Source organism: Camelina sativa, chromosome 13, assembly GCF_030686135.1.
Source record: "Camelina sativa cultivar CO46 ecotype springtype chromosome 13, ASM3068613v1".
Taxonomy (NCBI): domain Eukaryota; kingdom Viridiplantae; phylum Streptophyta; class Magnoliopsida; order Brassicales; family Brassicaceae; genus Camelina; species Camelina sativa.
In genome coordinates this window covers 12473143-12495260 of record NC_141892.1, presented here as the reverse complement: position 1 = coordinate 12495260, position 22118 = coordinate 12473143, and the positions used below count along the sequence as shown (strand labels likewise).

General features: G+C 35.1%; 5 protein-coding genes and 2 pseudogenes across 7 annotated transcripts; 5 read left to right on the top strand and 2 right to left on the bottom strand.

Annotated features, from left to right (window-relative positions):
* Window positions 1-183: 183 nt before the first annotated feature.
* Window positions 184-845, top strand: LOC147929449 (uncharacterized). Its single transcript, XM_087480620.1, has 2 exons — window positions 184-219; window positions 384-845. Exons 1-2 carry the CDS (start codon window positions 184-186, stop codon window positions 843-845), a joined length of 498 nt encoding a protein of 165 aa, XP_087336746.1.
* Window positions 846-2320: 1475 nt separating this feature from the next.
* On the top strand, window positions 2321-2761 carry LOC104736652 (agamous-like MADS-box protein AGL97). Its single transcript, XM_010456672.2, has one exon. The coding sequence runs from the start codon at window positions 2321-2323 to the stop codon at window positions 2759-2761; it is 441 nt and encodes a 146-aa protein (XP_010454974.1).
* Window positions 2762-3672: 911 nt separating this feature from the next.
* On the top strand, window positions 3673-5821 carry LOC104736653 (putative nucleolar protein 5-1; annotated as a pseudogene). The gene is made up of 5 exons (XR_015578407.1): window positions 3673-3810; window positions 4223-4424; window positions 4540-5028; window positions 5120-5254; window positions 5431-5821. The product of XR_015578407.1 is annotated as a putative nucleolar protein 5-1 (transcript).
* A 404-nt stretch (window positions 5822-6225) lies between these two features.
* LOC104736650 (uncharacterized) lies at window positions 6226-9255 on the bottom strand. Its single transcript, XM_087480619.1, has 5 exons — window positions 9106-9255; window positions 8856-9005; window positions 8239-8422; window positions 7480-7683; window positions 6226-7165 (listed from the first exon to the last, which is right to left on the bottom strand). Exons 1-5 carry the CDS (start codon window positions 9253-9255, stop codon window positions 6465-6467), a joined length of 1389 nt encoding a protein of 462 aa, XP_087336745.1. The 3' UTR covers window positions 6226-6464.
* A 1862-nt stretch (window positions 9256-11117) lies between these two features.
* LOC104738219 (uncharacterized) lies at window positions 11118-12044 on the top strand. Its single transcript, XM_010458424.1, has one exon. The coding sequence runs from the start codon at window positions 11118-11120 to the stop codon at window positions 12042-12044; it is 927 nt and encodes a 308-aa protein (XP_010456726.1).
* Window positions 12045-13184: 1140 nt separating this feature from the next.
* Window positions 13185-14823, top strand: LOC104738218 (FBD-associated F-box protein At3g49020-like; annotated as a pseudogene). The gene is made up of 4 exons (XR_015577675.1): window positions 13185-13341; window positions 13495-14362; window positions 14438-14572; window positions 14701-14823. The product of XR_015577675.1 is annotated as an FBD-associated F-box protein At3g49020-like (transcript).
* A 2916-nt stretch (window positions 14824-17739) lies between these two features.
* Window positions 17740-19077, bottom strand: LOC104736649 (E3 ubiquitin-protein ligase SINA-like 7). Its single transcript, XM_010456670.3, has 2 exons — window positions 18761-19077; window positions 17740-18553 (listed from the first exon to the last, which is right to left on the bottom strand). Exons 1-2 carry the CDS (start codon window positions 18953-18955, stop codon window positions 17879-17881), a joined length of 870 nt encoding a protein of 289 aa, XP_010454972.1. The 5' UTR covers window positions 18956-19077; the 3' UTR covers window positions 17740-17878.
* Between the last annotated feature and the right edge of the window lie 3041 nt (window positions 19078-22118).

Sequence of the window (22118 nt, the reverse complement as noted above, 5' to 3'; positions counted from 1 at the left end):
AAACACTACTTAACCTATACGATGAAGCATTAGGAATGAATCAATATAGGTTTAAAGATCCTGGCCAAGCGGATAGATCATTTATAGTTCGTAAGATTATGGTAGAAGATGGATGGTGGAATGATCGTGAAACGATGGAAATAAAATTGAATTGATCAATGGAAGAAAGAGTTCAAATTGATTATGGCAGAAGATGGATGGTGGAATGATCGTGAACAGGTCCTTATTTTTTCCAATAATGGTTAAGATTGAAAATTTATAGAAAATTTTCTTATACAAATTTTTGATTTTAAGAGTTTAGCAAACTTGCATTGAACCGAGAACCACCAAAAGATTGGGAAACCAAGTCTCGTTGCTTTGTTTTCTTAGATGTGGGTTCGCAGCGTCAGTATTTTGTGCAACAAAAAAGAGCTGAAATTCGAAATGAACAGTCACATGACGGTGATAACAATGATGGTTCGGAGCCAAATGAGGTTCCAGAAACTCAAGAAAACGAGGAGACGTATCATGTGAACATTTATGATGATTCACAACCATCATATGAATTCTCACGTGAGGCTACCGAATCACAGTCACCAATTCGGATACTTGATCGTAGTGGGCGACAACATGCAAGAGCTGACCCATCATCTAGCCGAAGAACTGGGTCAAGGGGACCTAGCGGAACACGAGCACTGCGTAGAAGGCAAACTTTTGAATCGACCATCCAAGAGACAATGTCATCCATTAGAGACTTTCAAAGGGAAACCTATGAAAGACTACGCCCTGGTGCCTTTGACCGCGAAGATTATACCGAGTTTGAAAAGGCGATCGAGATACTTGAGTTATTAGATATTCCAAGATAAAATGATTTATACATTCAATGCCTCTAACTTCTGAAGACTGATCTCTTTTGGCGTAATTACTGGATGTCATCAACTCGGTTTCAGACCAATGAGGATAGGATATTGTTAATGGAGTCTCTAACAAGATTTACAAGACATGGTGAACATATAGGAACCACTCGCCCACCAAGTGGATCGTCTACACCTCGATCATCTGATCCATCATCTGCAGGCAGTATGTCTATACATATAAGACAGAGAACTCCAATATATCAATTGATCCACCAACTACTGGTTTTCCACGGTTTTTGGCTCTCGGTATCCTAATAAGCAAGGATTTTTAGCTTCTTATAGGTCAACATAAAATAGAGTTGTGAGATATCAAATGTCACAGTTCTATACTGGTCCTCCTCCGAGAAATAAGGAAGAATTGTTTACTAGGTCTCATGCATCTCTTCGATCTATCATTGAACGCACTTTTGGGGTGTGGAAGAAGAAATGGAAAATTTTAACCGATTTTCCGAGATATGATATGGATATCCAAAAGAGAGTAATTGTTGCAACAATGGGTCTTCAGAATTTTATTAGAGTTTCAAATTTTACTGATGCAAATTTTTGGAAAATTTTACAGAAACTCTAAGTGAGGATCAAGACAATGCATCTTATGAGCTTGATGAAGCAGAGAATGCAGATGGACAACACATGGCGAACATTCGAGAAACTATCGCAACTATGTTATGGGAAAACTAGAGTATTTGATTTTATATTTGGGTTTGTGATTTTTTATATTTTCATATTTTTATTATGTTGTATTAAAAAAATTATATATTTTTTTAAAAAATTATAATCATATTTGAAGAATAGAATAAAAGTAGTCTAATTTGTCCGCCTTTTATCATTCGGTTCATAAAACCACCTTTTGGATCCGCTCCAACCGCTTTGTCCAGCTGTTTTGTCCACTGTGTTTGTTGTGTCCGCTCCGCTTTGACCGTTGTTACCATTCATACCCTTATTAGAATCTTTAAGGTCCACAAAATTAAAGTTAACATTATATATATATAGATACATATGATATCATAAATAAAAATGTTGATTTTTGTTTTGTATATGTTGTGATTTGATATTTTAAAAACAAAAATATATTATTGAATTTATAAAGAAAAAAATAAATGTTTAAAATTTTAATGTTGTACCTAGACGGATTGGTAAAACTTGAATTAAGTAAATTTAATTCTGCAGTTATTGTTGTGATCTTTAGAAACTTCTAGTAGAAAACACAAAACGTGAAATAGAAAAAAAAAAAAAAAAAAAAAAAAAAAGGAAAAAATACGATTACGGAACTAAGTTAGGCAAAAAAAAAAATAACAATATCCCTATATATATATATATATGTAAATATGCTTTTTCTACTCTCTCAGTTTCTCTATTTCTCTGTTTTTCTATTTCTCTCTGTGGCTCTCTCTTATCTCTTTTGTCTCTCTTGGTAAGAAAACATTATGACGTCGTCTGAGTCCACAATGAAGAAAGGAACAAAACGAAAAATCGAAATCAAGAAGCGAGAAACCAAACAGCAACGAGCGGTGGCTTGCTCTAAACGCCGTCAAACTGTCTTTTCCAGAGCCGCCGATCTCTGTCATCTCTCCGGAGCCAACCTCGCCGTCTTCGTAACCTCTCCGTCAGAGATCTCCGACGTTGTTTACTCCTTCTCCGGCTACTCTCCTGCCCAAGAGATCGCTGATTGTTACCTAAATGGCAAGCCACCTCCTAAGATTAAACCCCAATCGCAAGCGCAAGGGTTCTGGTGGGAAGACCCTGATCTGTACAATTCTTGTGATGATCTCTCTGAGTTAAACATCATCGAGGATCGTATAGAGAGAGCGAAGAAGCATGTGATGGCTTGCCTTGAGAAGATTGAACAAAGAGGGTGTCGGAATTAAACGGATTGAGGAAACAGACTTTGTGGTTCCTCTTCTTCTTCTGTCTTCGTCTCTCCTTTGTCCTCATGGTGTGCGGTGGTGCTATTGCTTCCTCTTTACCCCTTAGAAGCTCTTTTTCTCTATAACTTTGGATCTAGCTCTTCTTGTTCCTCGGATTTGGAATTGATATGGTTTTGTTTATCTCTCTGGTGTCTTTGCGTGAGGATAGCTATATCCAATTGATTTGTAGAGAACTGTAGAACTGATGTAGACGATTATAATGCAAGTGCTTGTGAAAGCGATTGATTATGTATGTGCTTCCTCCAGTGTCTTGTCTAATGTGTGTTCCTTGCATATATATATATATAGCTTGAGACTTGAGAGAAGATCAATGTTGTAAGGTTTATTTCGCTTCTCTTCTTGATTTTCCTCATTGCAAAGTTTTTTGTTTAGATGATTTTACACAATTCAGTGCCTAGGCAAAAGCTGTAGCTGATATAAAATAACCAATCTCGGATTGGACAATAACAGAGAATTGTGAGTAATGCTTTTCTTGACCTTGATGTTTTAAATCTTGATTATGAACAATGACCTTTCGAACTATGATCATGTTGTTTTAACATTTATATCTACATAGAGACTCCTTGTTGGGTGTTTATAAAAAATACCAACCACTGTATTCTTGTTAATTTTGCTTTTCAGAGGCTATTTTGAAGGTATTTTATTTGTGGATCTATTATTATGAGCAGCTCTCTTTCTAGAATCTTCTAATGTTGACAGAAGAATCTTGATGGTTTAGTTCCCTCCGATCAGTATGGAAACAATGTTTAAAAAAAGATTTATTATGTTGGACGTGTATCTGTGTGTTAGTAATTTTGAAGAAATACGGTTAAGTTTCTTGTCTCTTGCATAGATTTACAAACCTTACTCATAACTGATTTACATCGTACAGGAAGCTTGGAACAAAGAGGCTGCCTCTATTTCAGGTTTGAGAACAGTTTGCTTCAGCTAGACCCTAAAATGGGACTGATTGCTTCTAGCAATGGATGATTAAGAGATAGATGCACTTGGTACTCGTTTGTTTAAGTCTGTACCACATAATTTGTCTGCGAGTTTCCTTCAGTCTTTCTTGTTTTTTTGACAGTGAGTAACTTGTCATCTTTCTGTACACTCAACCAAAGAAAAAGAAAAAGAAAATTCCATTGTATAGCCCCAAAACCTCAGTAGATTATATATATTGAATGTTCTTAAACCCTAGAAAAATCGCGGCTCCTGATAAGGTAGTCATTTAATCTATTTTGGCGTCTATTTAGTTCTCTGGATAACTGTTTGTTTGGTTGGTAACATTTGATAAATTATGGAACTTTTGGCATCCTTATTTGCTTCTCCAATATTAATCTCTGACCATTTAGTTCCTATGTATGTCCTGTGTTTTGTTTTATGTTGTGTTACTTTTTCCTTATACATTATTATTTTTGATAGGTGGATACCATGATTATCCAAGCTATTGGTTTGTTTGATGATCTTGACAAAGAGCTCAACACATACGCTATGAGGGTTCGTGAATGGTACGGTTGGCATTTTCCTGAGCTTGCGAAGATCGTACAGGACAATACCCTATATGCCAAGGCTGTAAAACTAATGGGGGAATCGGATTAATGCTGCCAAGCTAGACTTCTCTGAGGTTAATCCCTGTTTACCATTCTCTTTTGAGTATCTATTTTAGGATATGGCTTGCTTTTCCTTGAAACTAGTTATGCCTTTTTAACACATATTTCCCTTGTCCAATCTCATTTCAGATATTGTCTGATGAAGTTGTTGAAGCAGGCCTTAAAGAGGCTTCTGTGATATCTATGGGAACTGAAGTCAGTGACCTTGATTTGCTGCACATACGGGAACTCTGTGACCAGGTTCTTTCTCTTGCTGAGTATAGAGCTCAGCTTTATGACTACTTGAAGAGCAGAATGAACACAATTGCACCAAATCTCACTGCCCTAGTCGGTGCTTGCCTAATTTCTCATGGTGGTAGTTTGTTGAATCTCTCAAAGCAACCTGAGAGCACGGTTCAGATTCTTGGAGCTGAAAAAGCCCTATTTAGAGCCCTCAAGACTAAACACGCCACTCCAAAGTACGGTCTAATTTACCACGCATCTGTGGTTGGCCAAGCTGCACCAAAGCACAAGGGTAAAATCTCTCGGTCACTAGCTGCAAAACCTGCTCTTGCTATCAGGTGTGATGCACTTGGTGATGGCCAAGACAGCACTATGGGAGTGGAAAACCGCGTAAAGGTGCTCTTCAATAATTTGCCTCTCCTGTCCGACCCTTGAGCGTTTTTGTTCTTTCATTGATTGTTACCATGTGGTGTATCTTTTCTGACAGCTTGAAGCACGGTTGAGAAATCTGGAAGGAAGAGATATCGGACGTCTGTCTGGCTCAGCCAAGGGAAAACCAAAGGTTGAAGTTTATGACAAGGATAAAAAGAAGGGTTCTGGAGGTCTGATCACTCCTGCTAAGGTCAGATTACTCCCCTGCTTTAAGCGGTTTCCTCAGCTTGCTTTTGTAATTATGTTTGAGAAACTTGTAAAACGTGGATTTTTTGCAACTAAGTTTTTAGATTTAGTGCTTGTAATGTTGGCTTATAGCTTAAAGCTTTTTATGTTGTCTTCTGCGGACTTACAACGCTGCTGCAGAATCCCTTCTTAAAACTCCCACAGGGGATTCAGAGAACGGTGTCAAAGAAAAGGAAGACAAAAAGAAGAAGAAGGCCGATGATGAAGAAGAAGCCAAAACCAAGGAGCCTTCAAAGAAGAAGTCGAAGAAGAAGAAATCAGAAGTAGAACCCGAAACAGTAGAGCCAGCAAAGAAGGAGAAAAGGAAGAGAAAACACGAGGAAGAAGAAGCCGAAATGCCTGCCTAGAAGAAGGAAAAGAGTGACAAGAAGAAGAAGAAGAAAAGTGATGTCTGAGGAGAGAGGTATGAGATAAAACAAAAATGATATATTTTACATGAAATTTTTGGCTCTTGATAAACAATATATGTGCATAATTATTCCGTAAAATTAGAAAAATAAAAAGATGACCATAGAAGAATTAAATAGTGAAAATAATAAATAAAAATAAAAGAAAATTTATTGTTTTTTTTATTAGGAATGATTTTTTTTTGGCCACATGACATGCATACATATTAACCTGTGAGGAATATAAAAATTGTGGCATTCATTCGACAAAAATTACAATAAAGTAATTATTACGAATTTGTAAATAAATTTACAACTCTATTTAAATGAATAAATGGCAACCTGACTACCAGAGTACTCCGTTCAACAGCTCGAGTATATGGTTATGGCTTGCTTAAACTCTGCCATGTACGGTGCTTTGATTAAGCAAGCTGCGAAGTAACAAGAGAGCATCAGTTTCAAGAGTAAAGTACTGAAGATGATAAGTTTGAACATGAAGTCTACCATATGTCCATACCCACAAGAGAACTCATTGTAGTCTCCTCCTGAGTCTATATATAAGCTTAGAATATACAAAACTGCCCAAGTTTTGTTGGCCGATCTGGTTATATAACAAAATTTGTACCAACACAATCGAAGAAGCAACATCGATAAATTAAAGACGATTGGAAAGGACTTACATAGATTTTTCAATAGATAATAAAAAGAAAAAATAAGCCGAACAGGCAACCGCAATATCTCTTAATTTCCCTATCAAACCATATTTTGTTACACTTGATTGACCTCCTTGATGGTAAGCTTCATCTCCAACATTTCACCACGCAAGGAAGAGTGAGGGATCAACATGAAATTCTCTAGAGGGGTTTGAAAACTCACTTTAATAATCCTCTTCATGTCTGCTGATTCGTTAGTCATATTGTTCCCATCGACAGTGTATGAGAGATGATATGAGAACTTTCCTAAATGTGGAGAAGATGGTGCAATGCAGCTTACAGTTACACACACACCGTACGACTCCCTAAAACACTGCACTGCAAACAATAACATCTTCATATGATCCACTTGGATATTTATCTTATCACTGATGTTCATCCGAACAGTAGAGGATACATTATATGTGAAGGATTCATATGAGGAAGCGGGACATGATCCATAACAATAGTGCCTCCAGACATTTATGTAGGAGCCAGTGTAGTCGCAGTCCAATGCAGGGCAGGAACATCGAGAGAAGCTGCATTCCTTTACATGAGTTGATTCTAACCCATAAGAGACATTATTAGTGCAACCAAACTTGGCGTTTGGGCATGGAATAGAGATTGATCTAAGGACACTCTCCATTGCTCTGTTTCGAATGTGGCCAATAGGCAAAGCACAATATGGGCATTTGTTACTCAGTTTTGGACAGCAAGAGGAACAAGCCAAATGTCCATTATCACATTGAAAATACAAAAAAACCAGCAGGGTTATGACTCAAAACCTGTAGTAACAACACATACCCGAGATAATGGAGGAACATACATGTATCTTATTGTTCTGTTCTTAATTCTGCGCTAAAGCTATAATCTTGATGGTTTCAAGAACTACAAGTCTCAACGCTATACTCTAAATCCTTAAAACGGAAACACTCCGAAATAAGAAACAATTCAATTCAATTTTAAGATAAGGGTGGAAACAAGACCTGGAAGATGGGAATCGTCAATGTTTCGACGCAAATGGGACACTCAAGAACCTCAAGATCCATCTCCATCTTCGAGCGTTTCTTCGCTCCATTAGTGGGAGATACCGAAGAAGAAGTTTGTCTTGTACGAAAGACATAGTTCTGCTGGAATCACTTCTTTGGCCCGAAGACGCCGGACTCGAGGCTCCCACCATGTCAGAAGCACTGCTGGAATCACTTCTTTGGCCTGACGACGCCGGACTCGAGGCTCCAACCATGTCAGAAGCACTGCTGTAACTAGCTGTTGAGATTTGAGTTCTTGATTAAATCCTGCAACAAATAAAGGAAGAATCTGTGAGAAGATGATGAAGAAAGAGACGAAGCTCCAAGCGTAGGAGAAGAAAAGTGAAGCAAGAAGAAGTCGTGAAACAAGTCAGCGACAAAGGAGAAGGAGAAGAGCAAAGTCAACATGGACTTTGTGTTTTTGTTATAATGCGCTGCAAAGATGAACAAAGGCCCAAATAAGTTTAAGTATAACTAAGTTGTTAGAATCTAAGGAAGTGTGTTGTGCTAGTCATAGTTAGAGTATAAGTGAGTTGTTGAATGTGTAAGAGTGAATCAAGGAACTAGAGTTCCAATGAGTGAGTAGAGTGGCTACTAGTGTGGCTTGTGTAAGAGAGTAGAAGTATGGCCTATGGTATGGGCATAAGTGTGTGTGTGGGCAAGTGGAGAGAAACTACTATATGTATGTGTGGTTGTGTTGTAAGAAAGCATCTTGAAGATCCGAAAATACAATGTAGCCTTTTAAGTGAAAGTGTTCTTATGATTCTCTCTAAAACAAGATCAACAGAGTGTCCAAAACAGAGATAGAAAAATGAGAGAAACTGATCTTACAAGTGAGAGTAAGATCTAAAAAAGTCAACACTAGCTCTTTGGCCTGACGACGCCGGACTCGAGGCTCCCACCATGTCAGAAGCACTGCTGTAACCAGCTCTTTCTCCCGAAGATGCCGAAATCGAGGCTCCAACCATGTCCGAGGAAGAGCTTCTTGCCTTAAAACGGAAACACTCTGAAATAAAGAAACAATTCAATTCAAACGAGGAAAACGTCTAATTACATAAATTATATAAAAATAAACTTTATATTGACCGTTATAATTGAAAAACAATATCTTAGAATAGACAATTAGAGCAATTCCACCGTAGTCACGCCCAAACGATTCTCAAAAAGCAAATAAAGAAATAGATTTTAATTAAATGATTTCTTTTTATTATTTTTTAATAAATGAACCAATAGAAGAGGGGCTTATTTCGCTATGATAGAAGATTGAAAGAAAATGCTGAGATCACATGCCTGATACAAAATATATGGGCAGTAGAGGAAGAAACAAATGTGGAGGCGAAACTTACTAAGTGTCGCCGGGAGATTATTAGATGGTCTAAAGAAAAGCATCTCAATAGCCAGAAGGAAATGGAATTGCATAAATAAAAGCTTGAGGAGACATTGACAAACCAGGAAGAGAATTTGGAACTGATATCCTCCTTAAATATCAAACTCCTAAAGGCATACAAAGCTGAAGAAGACTTTTGGAAACAACGAAGTCGCCAACTGTGGCTTAAGCCTTGGAGACAAAAACTCGGGTTATTTCCATGCTATAACCAAAAGAAGACAAGTGGTTAACAAATTTTCAGTTATAGAGGATGACAAAGAGGTCCCGGTGTATAAGGAGGAACAAATAGCAGAAGTGATTACCAAGTATTTTGAGAACTTGTTCACCTCTGAAGAAGTAGCTAGAGCTGAAACTGTAAAAGAGGCAATCACCAAGCAAATCACACCTGAAATAAACCAGTCTCTAACATCGATCCCATCACCGGAAGAAATTAAAAGAGTTTGCTTCTCCATATATCCAGAAAAAGCTCCCGGTCCAGACGGTTTCTCAGCTAGTTTCTTTCAAACACACTGGAGAACAATCGGTCCAAACATCATCTTGGAAATCCAAGGTTTCTTTCTGTCAGGAATCATGCCATCAAACATAAACAAGACTCATGTTAGGCTCATTCCTAAGATCCAAAACCCCCAAAAAATGGCTGACTATAGACCAATAGCACTCTGCTCTATTTTCTACAAGATCATTGCTAAGGTGTTAACAAAAAGGATACAACCGTTCCTGCAACAAATGATTTCGGAAAATCAGTCAGCTTTTGTTCCAAAACGTACAATTATCTGATAATGTTCTCATAACACATGAAATCCTACATTACCTCAAAACCTCTGGAGCAAGAAAGCGATGCTACATGGCGGTTAAAACTGATATGAGCAAGGCGTATGACCAGATAGAATGGGATTTCATCAGACTCGTCATGGAGGAAATGGGCTTCCACCAAACTTGGATCGGGTGGATCATGACATGTATCACCACTGTATCGTATACCTACCTGTTAAACGGGTCAGAACAAGGGCAGGTGATACCAAGAAGAGGCATACGACAGGGAGATCCATTGTCACCGTATATCTTCATCCTATGTAGTGAAGTCCTATCTGGTCTTCGTACCAATTCTCAGCTAGAGAAAGTGTTGCAAGGTGTGAAGGTGTCAAAGAACGGACCCCGGGTGAACCACCTCCTCTTTGCAGATGACACCATGTTTTTCTGTAGATCTGACCGCCAAAGCTGTGAAGCACTGATGAGTATCCTGCAAAAGTATGCAAAAGCATTAGCACAAATGATCAACAAAGCAAAATCTGCTGTTACTTTCTCAATAAAAACAAACAAACACACAAGAGCCACAACAAAACAGATACTAGGCATTCAACAGGTTGGGGGTCTTGGCAAATATCTGGGTCTACCTGAAGATTTTGGTCGAAAAAAGAGAGATATGTTCAACAACATCGTGGATAGGATCAAGCAGCGCTCACTCAGCTGGTCCACGAAGTTTCTCTCTACGGCTGGAAAAACCACTATGCTCAAATAAGTGTTAGCTGCTATGCCAACCCACACCATGTCTTGCTTCAAGATACCAGGCTCTCTATGTAAACGTATCCAATCTGCACTAACACGGTTTTGGTGGGACTCCTCCTCGGATAAGAAGCGTATGTGCTGGATCTCCTAGGACAAAATGGTAAAATCAAAACGGAATGAAGGGTTAGGCTTTAGAGAGATCTCATCCTTTAATGATGCACTGCTAGCAAAGGTAAGTTGGAGAATTCTTACCAAACCATCATGCCTCCTGGCCAGAGTCCTACTGGGGAAATACTGTCAATCATCCTCTTTTCTAGAGTGTACAGTCCCTACATCTGCGTCCCATGGCTGGCGGGAAATCTGCATTGGTCGTGACCTAATCAGAACCAATCTAGGGAAAGCTATAGGCTCTGGAGAACACACTCAGGCTTGGGGAGAACCATGACTATCTCTGACTGAACCACTGACACCAATGGGACCAGCACCGGCACATTGTAGTAATATGGTCGTTGCAGATTTGCTACACCCAAACACCAACCGATGGAATGAGGGAAAGCTTCGTCTAACCTTCCCGCAATATGAGGAGCAAATCCTAGCAATCAAACCAAGCAAACTAGGAGCAGTAGACCGGTATATTTGGCTTCCTACGCCATCGGGGGAATACTCTGCAAAATTTGGATATCATGCAATAATGAACCAATCAGGAAATTCAGAACCCCAAACTGACCCGCTAAAAGACTTTAATTGGGAAAAAGATATCTGGAAGATCAAATGCTCACCGAAGATAAAAATTTTCCTCTGAAAAGCTATGAGGAATGCCCTGCCTACGGGGGAGAATCTAAAGAGCAGAGGGATAAACCTTACAGCTTCATGCCCTTTCTGTGGACAAGAGGAATCGAGCATTCACCTATTCTTCCAATATGCTTTTGCTCGACAGGTGTGGAGCCAAACCCCGATAGTACATCCACCCGAGCCCTCTCAGATCATTAGCTTCCGAGTGGGTGTTGAGACAATTGGAAAGATGAAATGCCTACCCCCAACCGGAATCATTGATGGTTCTATTGGTGCCTGGATCTTATGGATCTTGTGGAAGACACGAAATAAACTAGTGTTTGAGCAGAAATCGATCGCAAGCATGGATGTTGTTTCTCAAGCAGTCGCTTATGCCAGAGAATGGTGGATCGCTCATGAACTGTCGATTAAGACCCCACCCAGCCAACTTAGACAAGCCACGAGATCAGTAAGTGCCGACCTCACCCGGTGTTTTTCTGACGCCGCTTGGAACGAAGAAACGAAAACGGCGGGGCTTGGATGGGTGTTCCTGGATCCAATCACGCAGGTCGAGACCAAGGGATCAGATACAGCCACGCATGTCAACTCTTCTCTTATCGCAGAGGCACTTGCGTTGAATCGTGCTCTCCAACACGCCTCCGATCTGGGATACCGGAAAACTTCTTTTGCTTCAGATTCGCAGACGCTAATCAAAGCAACAAACTTGGAGATCCAACACAAGGAAATCCACGGGATTCTACACGACATCCTGGAAAGATCCCTGCAGTTCGAAGAGATAAGCTTCACCTTCGTCTCTCGTGAGATGAATAGGAAAGCGGATGAGATTGCAAAAAACGCTCTAAATTCTTCTACTTTGTCTATGTTTATGCATTTATGTAGTCCAGCCACTGAATTGATTGCAACCTATGTAACCACTGAACCGAGAAAAACTAACCCGGTTTAACTTCTTTAATGAAAAAGATTTGGATTGACAAAAAAAAAAAAAGATGATCGGGAACTCAAAGAGCAATGTTTCTTAATTTGCTTAACTAAGTAACGTTTCTCTTTCTCTTTCCTACTTTTCCTCGTATTTATTATTATTTATAATGAGAGTCACTCCTTCAACAACCCTTTTGGACATGCCCTAATAGGTTTATTCGAATTTTGGTGACAATTAAAAAACAATCCACTAGAATAGGAAATAAACAACTAATATAATCTTAAACACTAAAATTGTGGAGCAAATAACTTCAAATTTAGGAAAACGTCATTAATATATTATATTAACCAAAATGATGTTTGTCATATTGATGTGTTATGTCACATTTACCATAAACCATTAATATATTAAGTGAAATAATATATTGTATTTAGCAAACATAACACATCATAAAATACAATATATACATTTACCTTTCTTTTGTCTATAATCTCCGAAACTGTAAAAGTTTGATATGATGCATCAAAATCATACTTTTTAACTTGAATCTCGAATAAATAAATATTTCCAACAATTGAATGGACACATGTGCGAACGTCTCTAACTCTTGTTCGTCCAAATCAATTTTTATCCATTACAAATTATTTACAAGTAAAGAGACATATAATAGTTGACTTAATTTGTTCATATGGACATTTTCTAGGTGATGGTAAATAATATATTTGTAACGTACAATATACACACAAGTGTTAAAAATACACTTTTAATGGTAACATATATAAAAAATTTGTATATGGATATAAATCATTGTATTATAGGAAAAAAAAATATAAATAATATACATTAAATTTTAATATATTTTTATTTATAATAGCATATTATTTAATGTTTGTACTTTGGCGAAATTAAAATTTCATGTTTATGCATACTTTTTATAAAATGGATATGATCAAATTTAAATAAGATAATTTATATGCAACTAATATATATCATATTAGTTTTTAATACTATAAAGAGTATTAAATGTCAAATTAAAAATAAATAAAAAAGTGGTATGGTGATGTATTAAATTCTGCATGGTTCCTTCAACTACTATATATAGGATTCGACCTAGGTCAAGAGTTAAGACCAAATAAACCTATTCCCCTTTTTGGTTTGCCGGCTTGTGCAAGAGCTGAATTCAGTTTAATTCTGAACCCAGAAGATAACTCACGTACGTTGTTACTCTTTTAGTCGGATTCGTGTGATAGTTTGCGTTTGGAGCACTGAGAAAGCATCTTAGCAAATTGTTGTCTGTATTAACGACGATGGAACAACAATGGTATATGTTGCTTTGTTTCGTTTATGTTTTTTTTTTCTTCTCTCGAATCCCTTTCTGGATATGATATTATATAATATATCCTTGAACCCTAATAAATCCTTGACCCCTTAAACACTATCATACGTTCTTTAAAATTTTTAATTTCTTTTACAGCGAAAGTGGTTGTGAATGTTTGAGGAATGGAGATGTTGTGAATGAAGACAGAATCAGTGAGTTGCATGAAGGTTTGCTTGTGCATATAATATCTTCTCTTCCGACAAAAAGTGCCGTAGCCACGAGTGTTTTGTCTAGACGTTGGAGACATGTTTGGAAGACGGTGTAAAATCTCAAGTTTGATTCTACTAAGCATCACCGTACCTTTACAGAGGATGTTTACAAATTTTTTCTGTTACATAAAGCTCCGTTTCTAGAGAGTTTGCATTTGGAAATTAGAGATAGATATGGTGCTTCGAATGTTGGAATATTGCTCGTAATTGCATTCGAACGCCATGTGCGTAATTTGGTACTGGATTATGTTGGCAGTTTTTTCAGTTTTCCGAGTGTTTTCTGCATTGATAATAATACACTCGAGTCCTTGGAACTCAAGAACTCCGTTATTTTAGATTTTCCATCTAGGGTTTGTTTGAAGTCCCTAAGAAAGCTGCACCTTTACAAAGTACATGTTAATAATAAGGAAGACTCTTTTTGCAACCTTTTATGCGGATGTCCTAGTCTTGAAGATTTGGTACTTCATGGAGGCGAAACTTCCTTTGGGACTTTCACTATTGCGGTGCCATCATTACAGAGACTAACCATAGATAAAGAAAATTACTATGGAGGTGCTGAAGGTTATGTGATAAATGCCCCTGCTTTGAAATACTTGAACATCAACGGGCTGTTTTATTTTGAGTATTTTCTGATTGAGAAAGCGCCAAAGCTGGAGGAGGCAAAAGTCAGTGACGTTTCTAGTATAGACAATGAGAACATTATGGAATCACTAACCTCAGCCAAACGTCTTTCCTTACGGTTCTCACCCTTAAAGGTAATTATTAGATTTAATATTTTGTTTGCTATTGGGCTAACATTGTTTTGTGTACTAATGTTGCCTCATGGACAGATCAAGTTTCCTAGTGGTAGCATTTTCCATCAGCTAGTATATTTGGATCTACATACTAATAATAGGAAGTGGTGGAATCTACTTTCGTTCATGCTTAATGCTTCTCCTAAGTTGCAAATCCTCAAGCTCACCGACGTGAGTAATTTCATTACTAATCAGCTTCCTTTTTGTTTGTTGTTGTTGTTGTTGTTCAAAACTCCACTTTCATGTACTTTGTTGATTAAAATGAGTTCTCGTTTGGCCATGAGTTCTATTGATAATAGGATGCTAAATCTTGGTTATATGTTGAGGAAGATATTATTCTAACAAAAGCTGAAGTTATGTTTTTGTATTGTAACGACCTTTCTTCCAGAAGAAATGAAAATCTGAACATTCAAGTTGTGTAAATTTGATCCAAACCACAAAGCATGCATTGTCAATTGGTCACAAAGCCAAACCAAACTTGTTTTTTCCGTTTGGGATTTGCGCAAACAAGAGTCTATCGGTTCCATGACTCTTTTGACCTCTAGGTGATAGATAGATCTAAACCAGTAGATAACAACAGCTTTACCACCTAATACTTTTGTTGAAATTAAACTGAATTTACATTTGCTGTAATTGAAATCTTTTAATTTATGTTGTATCATCAAAAATCACCAAACTGCTTTTTTTTTTCCCTGAATAAAAATGAATTTTTTTCCCCTACAGAAAATTTTTGGATCAAAAGGCACATTAAATTTAGAGAAATTTACAATTACAACAGTTATATTAAACCTATTCAACGACTGCTGATACAACCATTAAATTCTCATTTTTAAGTGTGATTGTGTAATGTGATTAATTTGTCTGAACACTAATTATCATCAATACTCGTAATTTTAAATCTTTAACTAAAAAGTTGTTAAAAAACAAAAATTAGTATTTATATCTCTTCTTCACACAACAAAGCAAGGGGAAGGAAGCTCCAAAGCTCTGTAAATTTTACCCAAAAAGTTACTGTCAGATATAAGAAGTTAGCAAATTCTAGAGCACGAGTCCAGCGAGTTCGCCACCACGAGTTCGGCTAGTTTGCCTCTTCCCTTCCATAGCGTGAATTTCATTTCTTCTTTCGTCTTCCACGGCAAGAAGACACTTACCTTTTCTTCTTTTTTTATTCTACAGTTTCCCTCAAATTCATAGACCTGGATTTGTGCTTTTAAGCTCATCCTCTATCTCTTTGATTCATAAGTGAAACAGAGAATTAGTAGTGAGATCTAAGTCCTGTAGCAATTAGGAACTTCAATCTTCAGTTTCATCTTACTTTGAATATTTCCTTACATTGTTTCCGATTCACAGAGTGAGACTTTTCTATCTTTGGTTTTTACTTCAGTCACTTTCTTGTTGGATATAATTCTCTAAAAATAAACTGATTTGAGTTCTGAAATCAAGTTTTTAATATAATGGTATAATGTTACAAATGTTTAAAAGAAATTTATGCAAATAAGAAATTATATTGAAAATATGTTTTTTAGCATAATAATATAATGTTAAAAATGTATAATAGAAATTTATGCAAAAAGAAAAATGAAACTACAAATTATTATTATATATAGTACATTTTATAAAACACAAATATACTACATTATAATAACTTTTAAACGTATATTATGAAAAAAAAAAAAAACAAATTCAAAATTAAAAGTGGATATAATAAACTGATTTGAGTTCTGAAAATATTCAGAGAGGTTGAATTCTTTTTTTCTTAATTCAGAATTACGATTCAAGAATGTGAGAAAACAAGAGTGTTGATTCTTTACATGCATACATGATTTTTTTTTCATTTTGTCACATAAGGATTAAACTTAGCAAACGCTGGAAGATCAAGAGCTCTCTCTCTGCAACTTCTCTGTCCTCGTGAATCTTTGCGACTAGACTCTCCAGTGAAGTGAAATTAGCAAGGCAAGAACAGAAACAATATGAGCCAACAAAGAGTATAGCATTACACTACAGAGTCATGAATAATGGATAATGAATTTGATGATGATAACCTCATGGCGTCTATAGCCAACGATTATAAGTCGTAGTTCTTTTCCATAGAAATCTTCAGTGAAATCGTGAAGCAACCATGGCTCCTAATTAACTAGAGCTAAGTTAAAGAAAACAACCAGAAGAAATGAAAAAATGTGAAAGACAAACGAAAAAGGAGAAACAAAAGGTAAATTTACTGAGCAGAGAACAAAGGGTAAAGTTACTGAGCAGAGAACACAAAGGGTAAACTTACTGAGCAGAGAACAAAGGCTAAACTTACTGAGCAACGATAATTTCTTCTTGTTCAACTAGCTGACGGTTAGGCTGCTGGTCAAGGCGTCTCAGTCTCCTTTCTCCATGCAAAATGTAAATTTTATATTCTTTCTTTTTTTGTTAAATTTCTTTCAGTCACCTCTTTGTATTACCTGTGGCATAAAAAGAATTGGGAGTAGAGTGTAAGGTGTTAGCATAACAGATTATTTGAAGCAATATTCCACAAACAGAAGGTGGAGATAGAGAATCTTGTGGCAACAAATAAGAGAGCAATCATGGGATGAAAACAAATGCTTATTGAGGAAAGTGCTTAAAATGAATCAATAGAGAAAGCAAGTCATGGCAATGTAATAGAATAGAATAGAAGAAAAACCATGGCTCACATTACTAGTATTCCTTTCTACAAAAATACTCATTATGGCGTTGCATTTTTCAATCAAACCAAATCGTCACCAAAACAAAAGCCAAAATCAGAAACAAGTAATCAATGATATTAGGCTCAACGGTATCACATTCATCAAAATAATCAAAGCTTCATCAAAATACTGTGAACGCCATTACAAAGAGCTGATGATGGAAAATAACAACCCCACTAGACCAACAAAAAATCAGCAGCAAAATCTACTACCACATAGATCAATCAACACAAGCCTCTCTCGATATTAATTATTCACAGACATATATAAATCGAAAGCAAAAGTAACATAGATTCACAAACAAAAAAGAAAACTCTTAAACTGGAAACATTTGTCAGTTTAACGAAACATGTTCAATCATGTTCATTCCAAAAAAAAAAAACAAAAAAAACTGGGTGCATAGTCTTTTTCAAATAGCAAGACCAAATTTTACACTAGATGAAAAAGAATAGTATCAATGCCTTACCAGCTGTGATTGTAGAATCTAGAGATGATTTATAAAAACCACAAATCATGGCCAAAAGAGAACTCATTTTAGTCTTTTTAGTCTTTACGCTTATACAAAATTGATCAAGTTTTGTTGGTTGATCTGAGTCTCGTCATAGAATGAAATTTATACTATACAACTCAAAGAAGCAACATCGTTAAATTAAAGACGATTGGAGGTCCTGCCTACATAAATTCTTCAACATACAATAAAAAACAAAAAAATAAGCCAAACACACAACCGAAATGTCTCTTAATTTCCCTATCAAACCATATTTTGTTACACTTGATTGACCTTCCTGATGGTAAGCTTCATCTCCAACATTTCACCACGCAATGCAGAGTGAGGGATCAACATGAACTTCTCTAGAGGGGTTTGAAAACTCACTTTATGAATCCTCTTCAGGTCTGCTGATTCGTAAGTCATAGTGTCCCCATCGACAGTGTAGGAGAGATGATAAGAGAACTTTCCCAATTCTGGAGCAGACGGTGCAATGCAGCTTACAGTTACACACACACCGTACGGCTCCCTAAAACACTGCACTGCAAACAATCTGTCCGATATATCATCCACATAGATTTTTATCTTATCACTGATGTTCATCCGAACATTAAAGGATATATTATACATTAAGGGTTCATATAAGTGTACGGTAGCGGGATCGGAATTATAAGTATAATAGTGCCGGCAGATATCTTTGTAGGAGCCAGTGTAATCGCAGTCCAATGCAGGGCAGGAGCATCGAGAGAAGATGCATTCCTTTACATGAGTTGATTCTAACCCATAAGAGACATTCTTGGTGCAACCAAGCTTGGCGTTTGGGCATGGAATAGAGATTGATCTAAGAACACTCTCCATTGCTCTGCATCGAATGCGGCCAATAGGCAAAGCACAAGATGGGCATTTACTCAGTTTTGGACAGCAAGAGGAACAAGCCAAATGTCCATTATCACACTGAAAATACAAAAAACCAGCAGGGTTATGACTCAACAAAACCTGTAGTAACAACACATACTCAAGATAATGTTGGAAAATACATGTATCTTACTGTTCTGTTCCTAATTCTGCGTTAAAGCTATAATCTTGATAGTTTCAAGAAGTACTACAATTCCAATCAATAACGTATCTTACAAAACTATTAAATTCAGGTGGAAACAAGACCTGGAAGATAGGAATAGTCATTGTTTCGAAGCAAATGGGACACTCAAGAACCTCAAGATCCATCTGCAACGTCGAGCGTTTCTTCGATCCATCAGTGGGAGATACCGAAGAAGAAGTTTGTCTCTTTCGAGAGACACCAATACTCCTGGAACCAGCTCTTTTGCCCAAAGGTTTGTAAATATTGACTCGACCCATGTCAGAGGAAATCCTAACTGGAGAAGATGGCAAGAACCCTTAATCCCTCTTTCTCTGTTTCGGAAGTGAGCTCCTTTGGCTTTACTCATGTCAAGTTTATTCCGACAATAAATATATATTTTACATTATGGCCATGAATGGATGGATGCTATTTTTAAAATCAGTTTTTGGAATTAGTTTTTAGATTTTAGTTTTAGATTTTACTATTAGTTTATTTTATAAAAAATCTCAAAATAATAGTTTTTGGTTTCTGAGAACAATTAATGTAAAGAATCAAAAACTAGATTTCTTATAATATAGGACACCTAAAAATCTAGAATGTGAATTGGCTACTACAACAAAAAAGTTTTCCTAAATTACCAAAATTTTAAAATCTTGATTGGTACAAAAATGAGTTTTTGAAATACAAAAATGAGTTTTTGAAAAACAAAAACCAAAATCTCTTTCAAAATCCACAAAACATTCAAGGCCTAAGTCTTTCGATTAGAGTTTGAGTTGGAATTTTGATTCTTTTTATTTTGGATTAAAAAAATCTATGAAAAAGGGCACATTTACAGAAGTAGTATAATAAATGTAGTTATATATATATATATATATATTAATTTAAAATCTAAGTTATTTGGTGGCTTCCTTAGATCAATGTTTTTTTTTTGTGGATTTAATACTTTGGTTCTTGATCTTATGATAAAGTTATTTATTATGAATAAAGTAATCCTAAATAAGAATAAAGAACTCAATAGTACGATAAATATTACAATTAAGTAATTTATTAAGAATTTTCCAACTTTTCGGACAAACATAAAATTACAACACTAAAATTGAAATGAAATAAAATTGGGCTTGTTTTCATCGCAACGCTATACACAATATATTAATTATACTTATTTAAACAATGTTGTTAAAGTTTAACCCTACTACTATGTGGTATATTATAAAAATGCCATTACATTTTAATTAATTTAATAACTAACAAAAAAAAGTTTATATTGTTTTATTTCCATAATTATTTAATAGATCTTATTTATTGTTTCTGAAATCTTCGGAAACAATAACAAACTATTTAAAACAATTATAAACTTGAATTTATTTATAAAACTAAGATTAAATATTTGCATACCTAAATCATTTAATAATGACAGATTTAATTTAAAACTAAGATACAACATTGCTTATATTTTTAAAATATCTCTATATACTTATTTAAGCAATGTTGTTAGAACTTTAACCAGCTTTGATGTGGCGTATTACGAAAAATGTTATTGGATTTTAATTAATTTAATAACTAACAAAAGAAAAGTTTATATTTGTTTACAAAATAATAAAACAATATTTTCAAAATTATTTAATGAAATTATTTAACATATTCTATTTATTTGTTTCAGATTTCTTAGTAAACAAGACCATACTATTTAATTGGCTAATACTTGTTTTTTTATACACGATATTCACTATATAAACAATACTAAGTGTGTGAAGTGATCTTAGTGTAGTGGCCAAAAGTAATTCCTTAATGCACAAGGCACCATCACACCAGAGATCGAGTCGCACTCTCTACGAATGAAGAGATTAGGCTAATGGGTCGATCTGTTGTGGCCTAGTGGTTGACAAAAAAAACAATAAGGATAAGCAACTGAAAAGTAAAGTAGAATCCCTGGCTTGTGTAGGCGAGCTAAACACTAAGTGTATAATGTTGACAATATACATATACATAATCTAATTGTAATTTTCACATATAAATTTAATATATACTAACATGTTATACCAATAACTACAATGGTGTTAATATATTAACACCAAACACTATTGTAAATTTGGTATATTAAGATCTCTAAACATGATCACATCGATTTGTAATACCAGATCCGGGTCAATACATGTTTTGTTAGTTTTTTTAAAAACTTTACCAAATTTATAATTAACGAATTTGATATTGCACCCAAACCAAAATAGTATTACCGACTACAGGTCAAAATTGGAGTATGAAATTAAGTAAATTAAATATATAATTTTATAAAATGTATAGAATAAATAAATTGCCTATTATTTTTTTTTCAATAAATTGCCTATTATTATTTTGTAACAAACAAATCTAAATTTATGTAAATATTTCCCCACGCTGTACAGCGTGGGTCACCATCTAGTACTAGATTTATAACATGTGTATTATGCGAGATTATAATTTATTTTATTAATGTGAACCGTTGAATATAATAATAATTAATCAATATTAAAAACATAAATCTATATAGATATCAAATTTGTTTTATTAAGCGATATATAACTTATCTATTTCTTGTAACTTTTGTCACAATTAATTTGTTCTTTCTTTTCTGGTACACACTCATCATCTCTTGCATCTACTCTCTTTTCACATTTTATTATTTCACTTATAATTGATTATGAAGACATATCATAACTATTTTTCATTTTTACGTACTCTTTTTTCGTATCGATTAAGTTATTATTACTTACTAACATAGACATAAAACACTTAGAGAATATACTAACCCTTTGTCACGAAATTTCTTTAAGAGTATTGTACTACACGTAAATTTTGCTTCTTTAGTAATGAATCTCATAATTGGACTCGTTTTTATCCATAAATATCATATTATAACATCAAATATTATATTTTCTCTTAACTGTTTGACAAAAAAATAATTATGTATTTATGTTCACATATATAAAATTTTCTACCTTAAAATATGTGTAGTCTACTATATTTCTATATAGTGTTTTTTTTTTATTCTTCTAAATATACAAACTCATAAGATTACTCTAAACTTTTAAATAAGTGTATTTATCCAAAAATAAAATTCTTTTTAAATTTTAATTAAAATTTTACAATCTACCACTACTATTATAATTTTTTTTATTACAAATAGCTTTCTCAAATTTATTCTTAGTATTTTTCACTAGTTTTTTTTGGTGTGTGTGATGTTCAGAATAAGTTTTCTTTGATATGCTTTATTTCAAGTAATCTTATTCATTTCTCTTAAATATATATATATATATATATATATATATATATAATTTTAATTTTTAAGAACTTGATAAATATTTTCTCCTTTTTTGGATATACCTTTTGTTTAACAAATTCCACCATTTTCCAATGTTGAAAACGATAAATAATATAGATCACTGAAACTATTTTAGTTATTTA

Bases quoted from the DNA above. Each gene is read 5' to 3' on its own strand.
- LOC104736649 (XM_010456670.3), bottom strand. From the start codon at position 18,955: ATGGGTCGAGTCAATATTTACAAACCTTTGGGCAAAAGAGCTGGTTCC. The intron at 18,554-18,760 runs GTCTTGTTTCCA...TTGTATTTTCAG, and splicing joins TGACTATTCCTATCTTCCAG to TGTGATAATGGACATTTGGC.
- LOC104736652 (XM_010456672.2), top strand. From the start codon at position 2,321: ATGACGTCGTCTGAGTCCACAATGAAGAAAGGAACAAAACGAAAAATC.
- LOC147929449 (XM_087480620.1), top strand. From the start codon at position 184: ATGGCAGAAGATGGATGGTGGAATGATCGTGAACAG. The intron at 220-383 runs GTCCTTATTTTT...GTGGGTTCGCAG, and splicing joins GGTGGAATGATCGTGAACAG to CGTCAGTATTTTGTGCAACA.
- LOC104736650 (XM_087480619.1), bottom strand. From the start codon at position 9,255: ATGGAGAAGCAAACTCTTTTAATTTCTTCCGGTGATGGGATCGATGTT. The intron at 7,684-8,238 runs GTTTCTCTCATT...TATTTGTTGCAG, and splicing joins TACTCTCACTTGTAAGATCA to GATTTAATCAAGAACTCAAA. The intron at 7,166-7,479 runs GTATCTCCCACT...ACAGGTTTTGAG, and splicing joins CAAGACAAACTTCTTCTTCG to TCATAACCCTGCTGGTTTTT.
- LOC104738219 (XM_010458424.1), top strand. From the start codon at position 11,118: ATGAGGAATGCCCTGCCTACGGGGGAGAATCTAAAGAGCAGAGGGATA.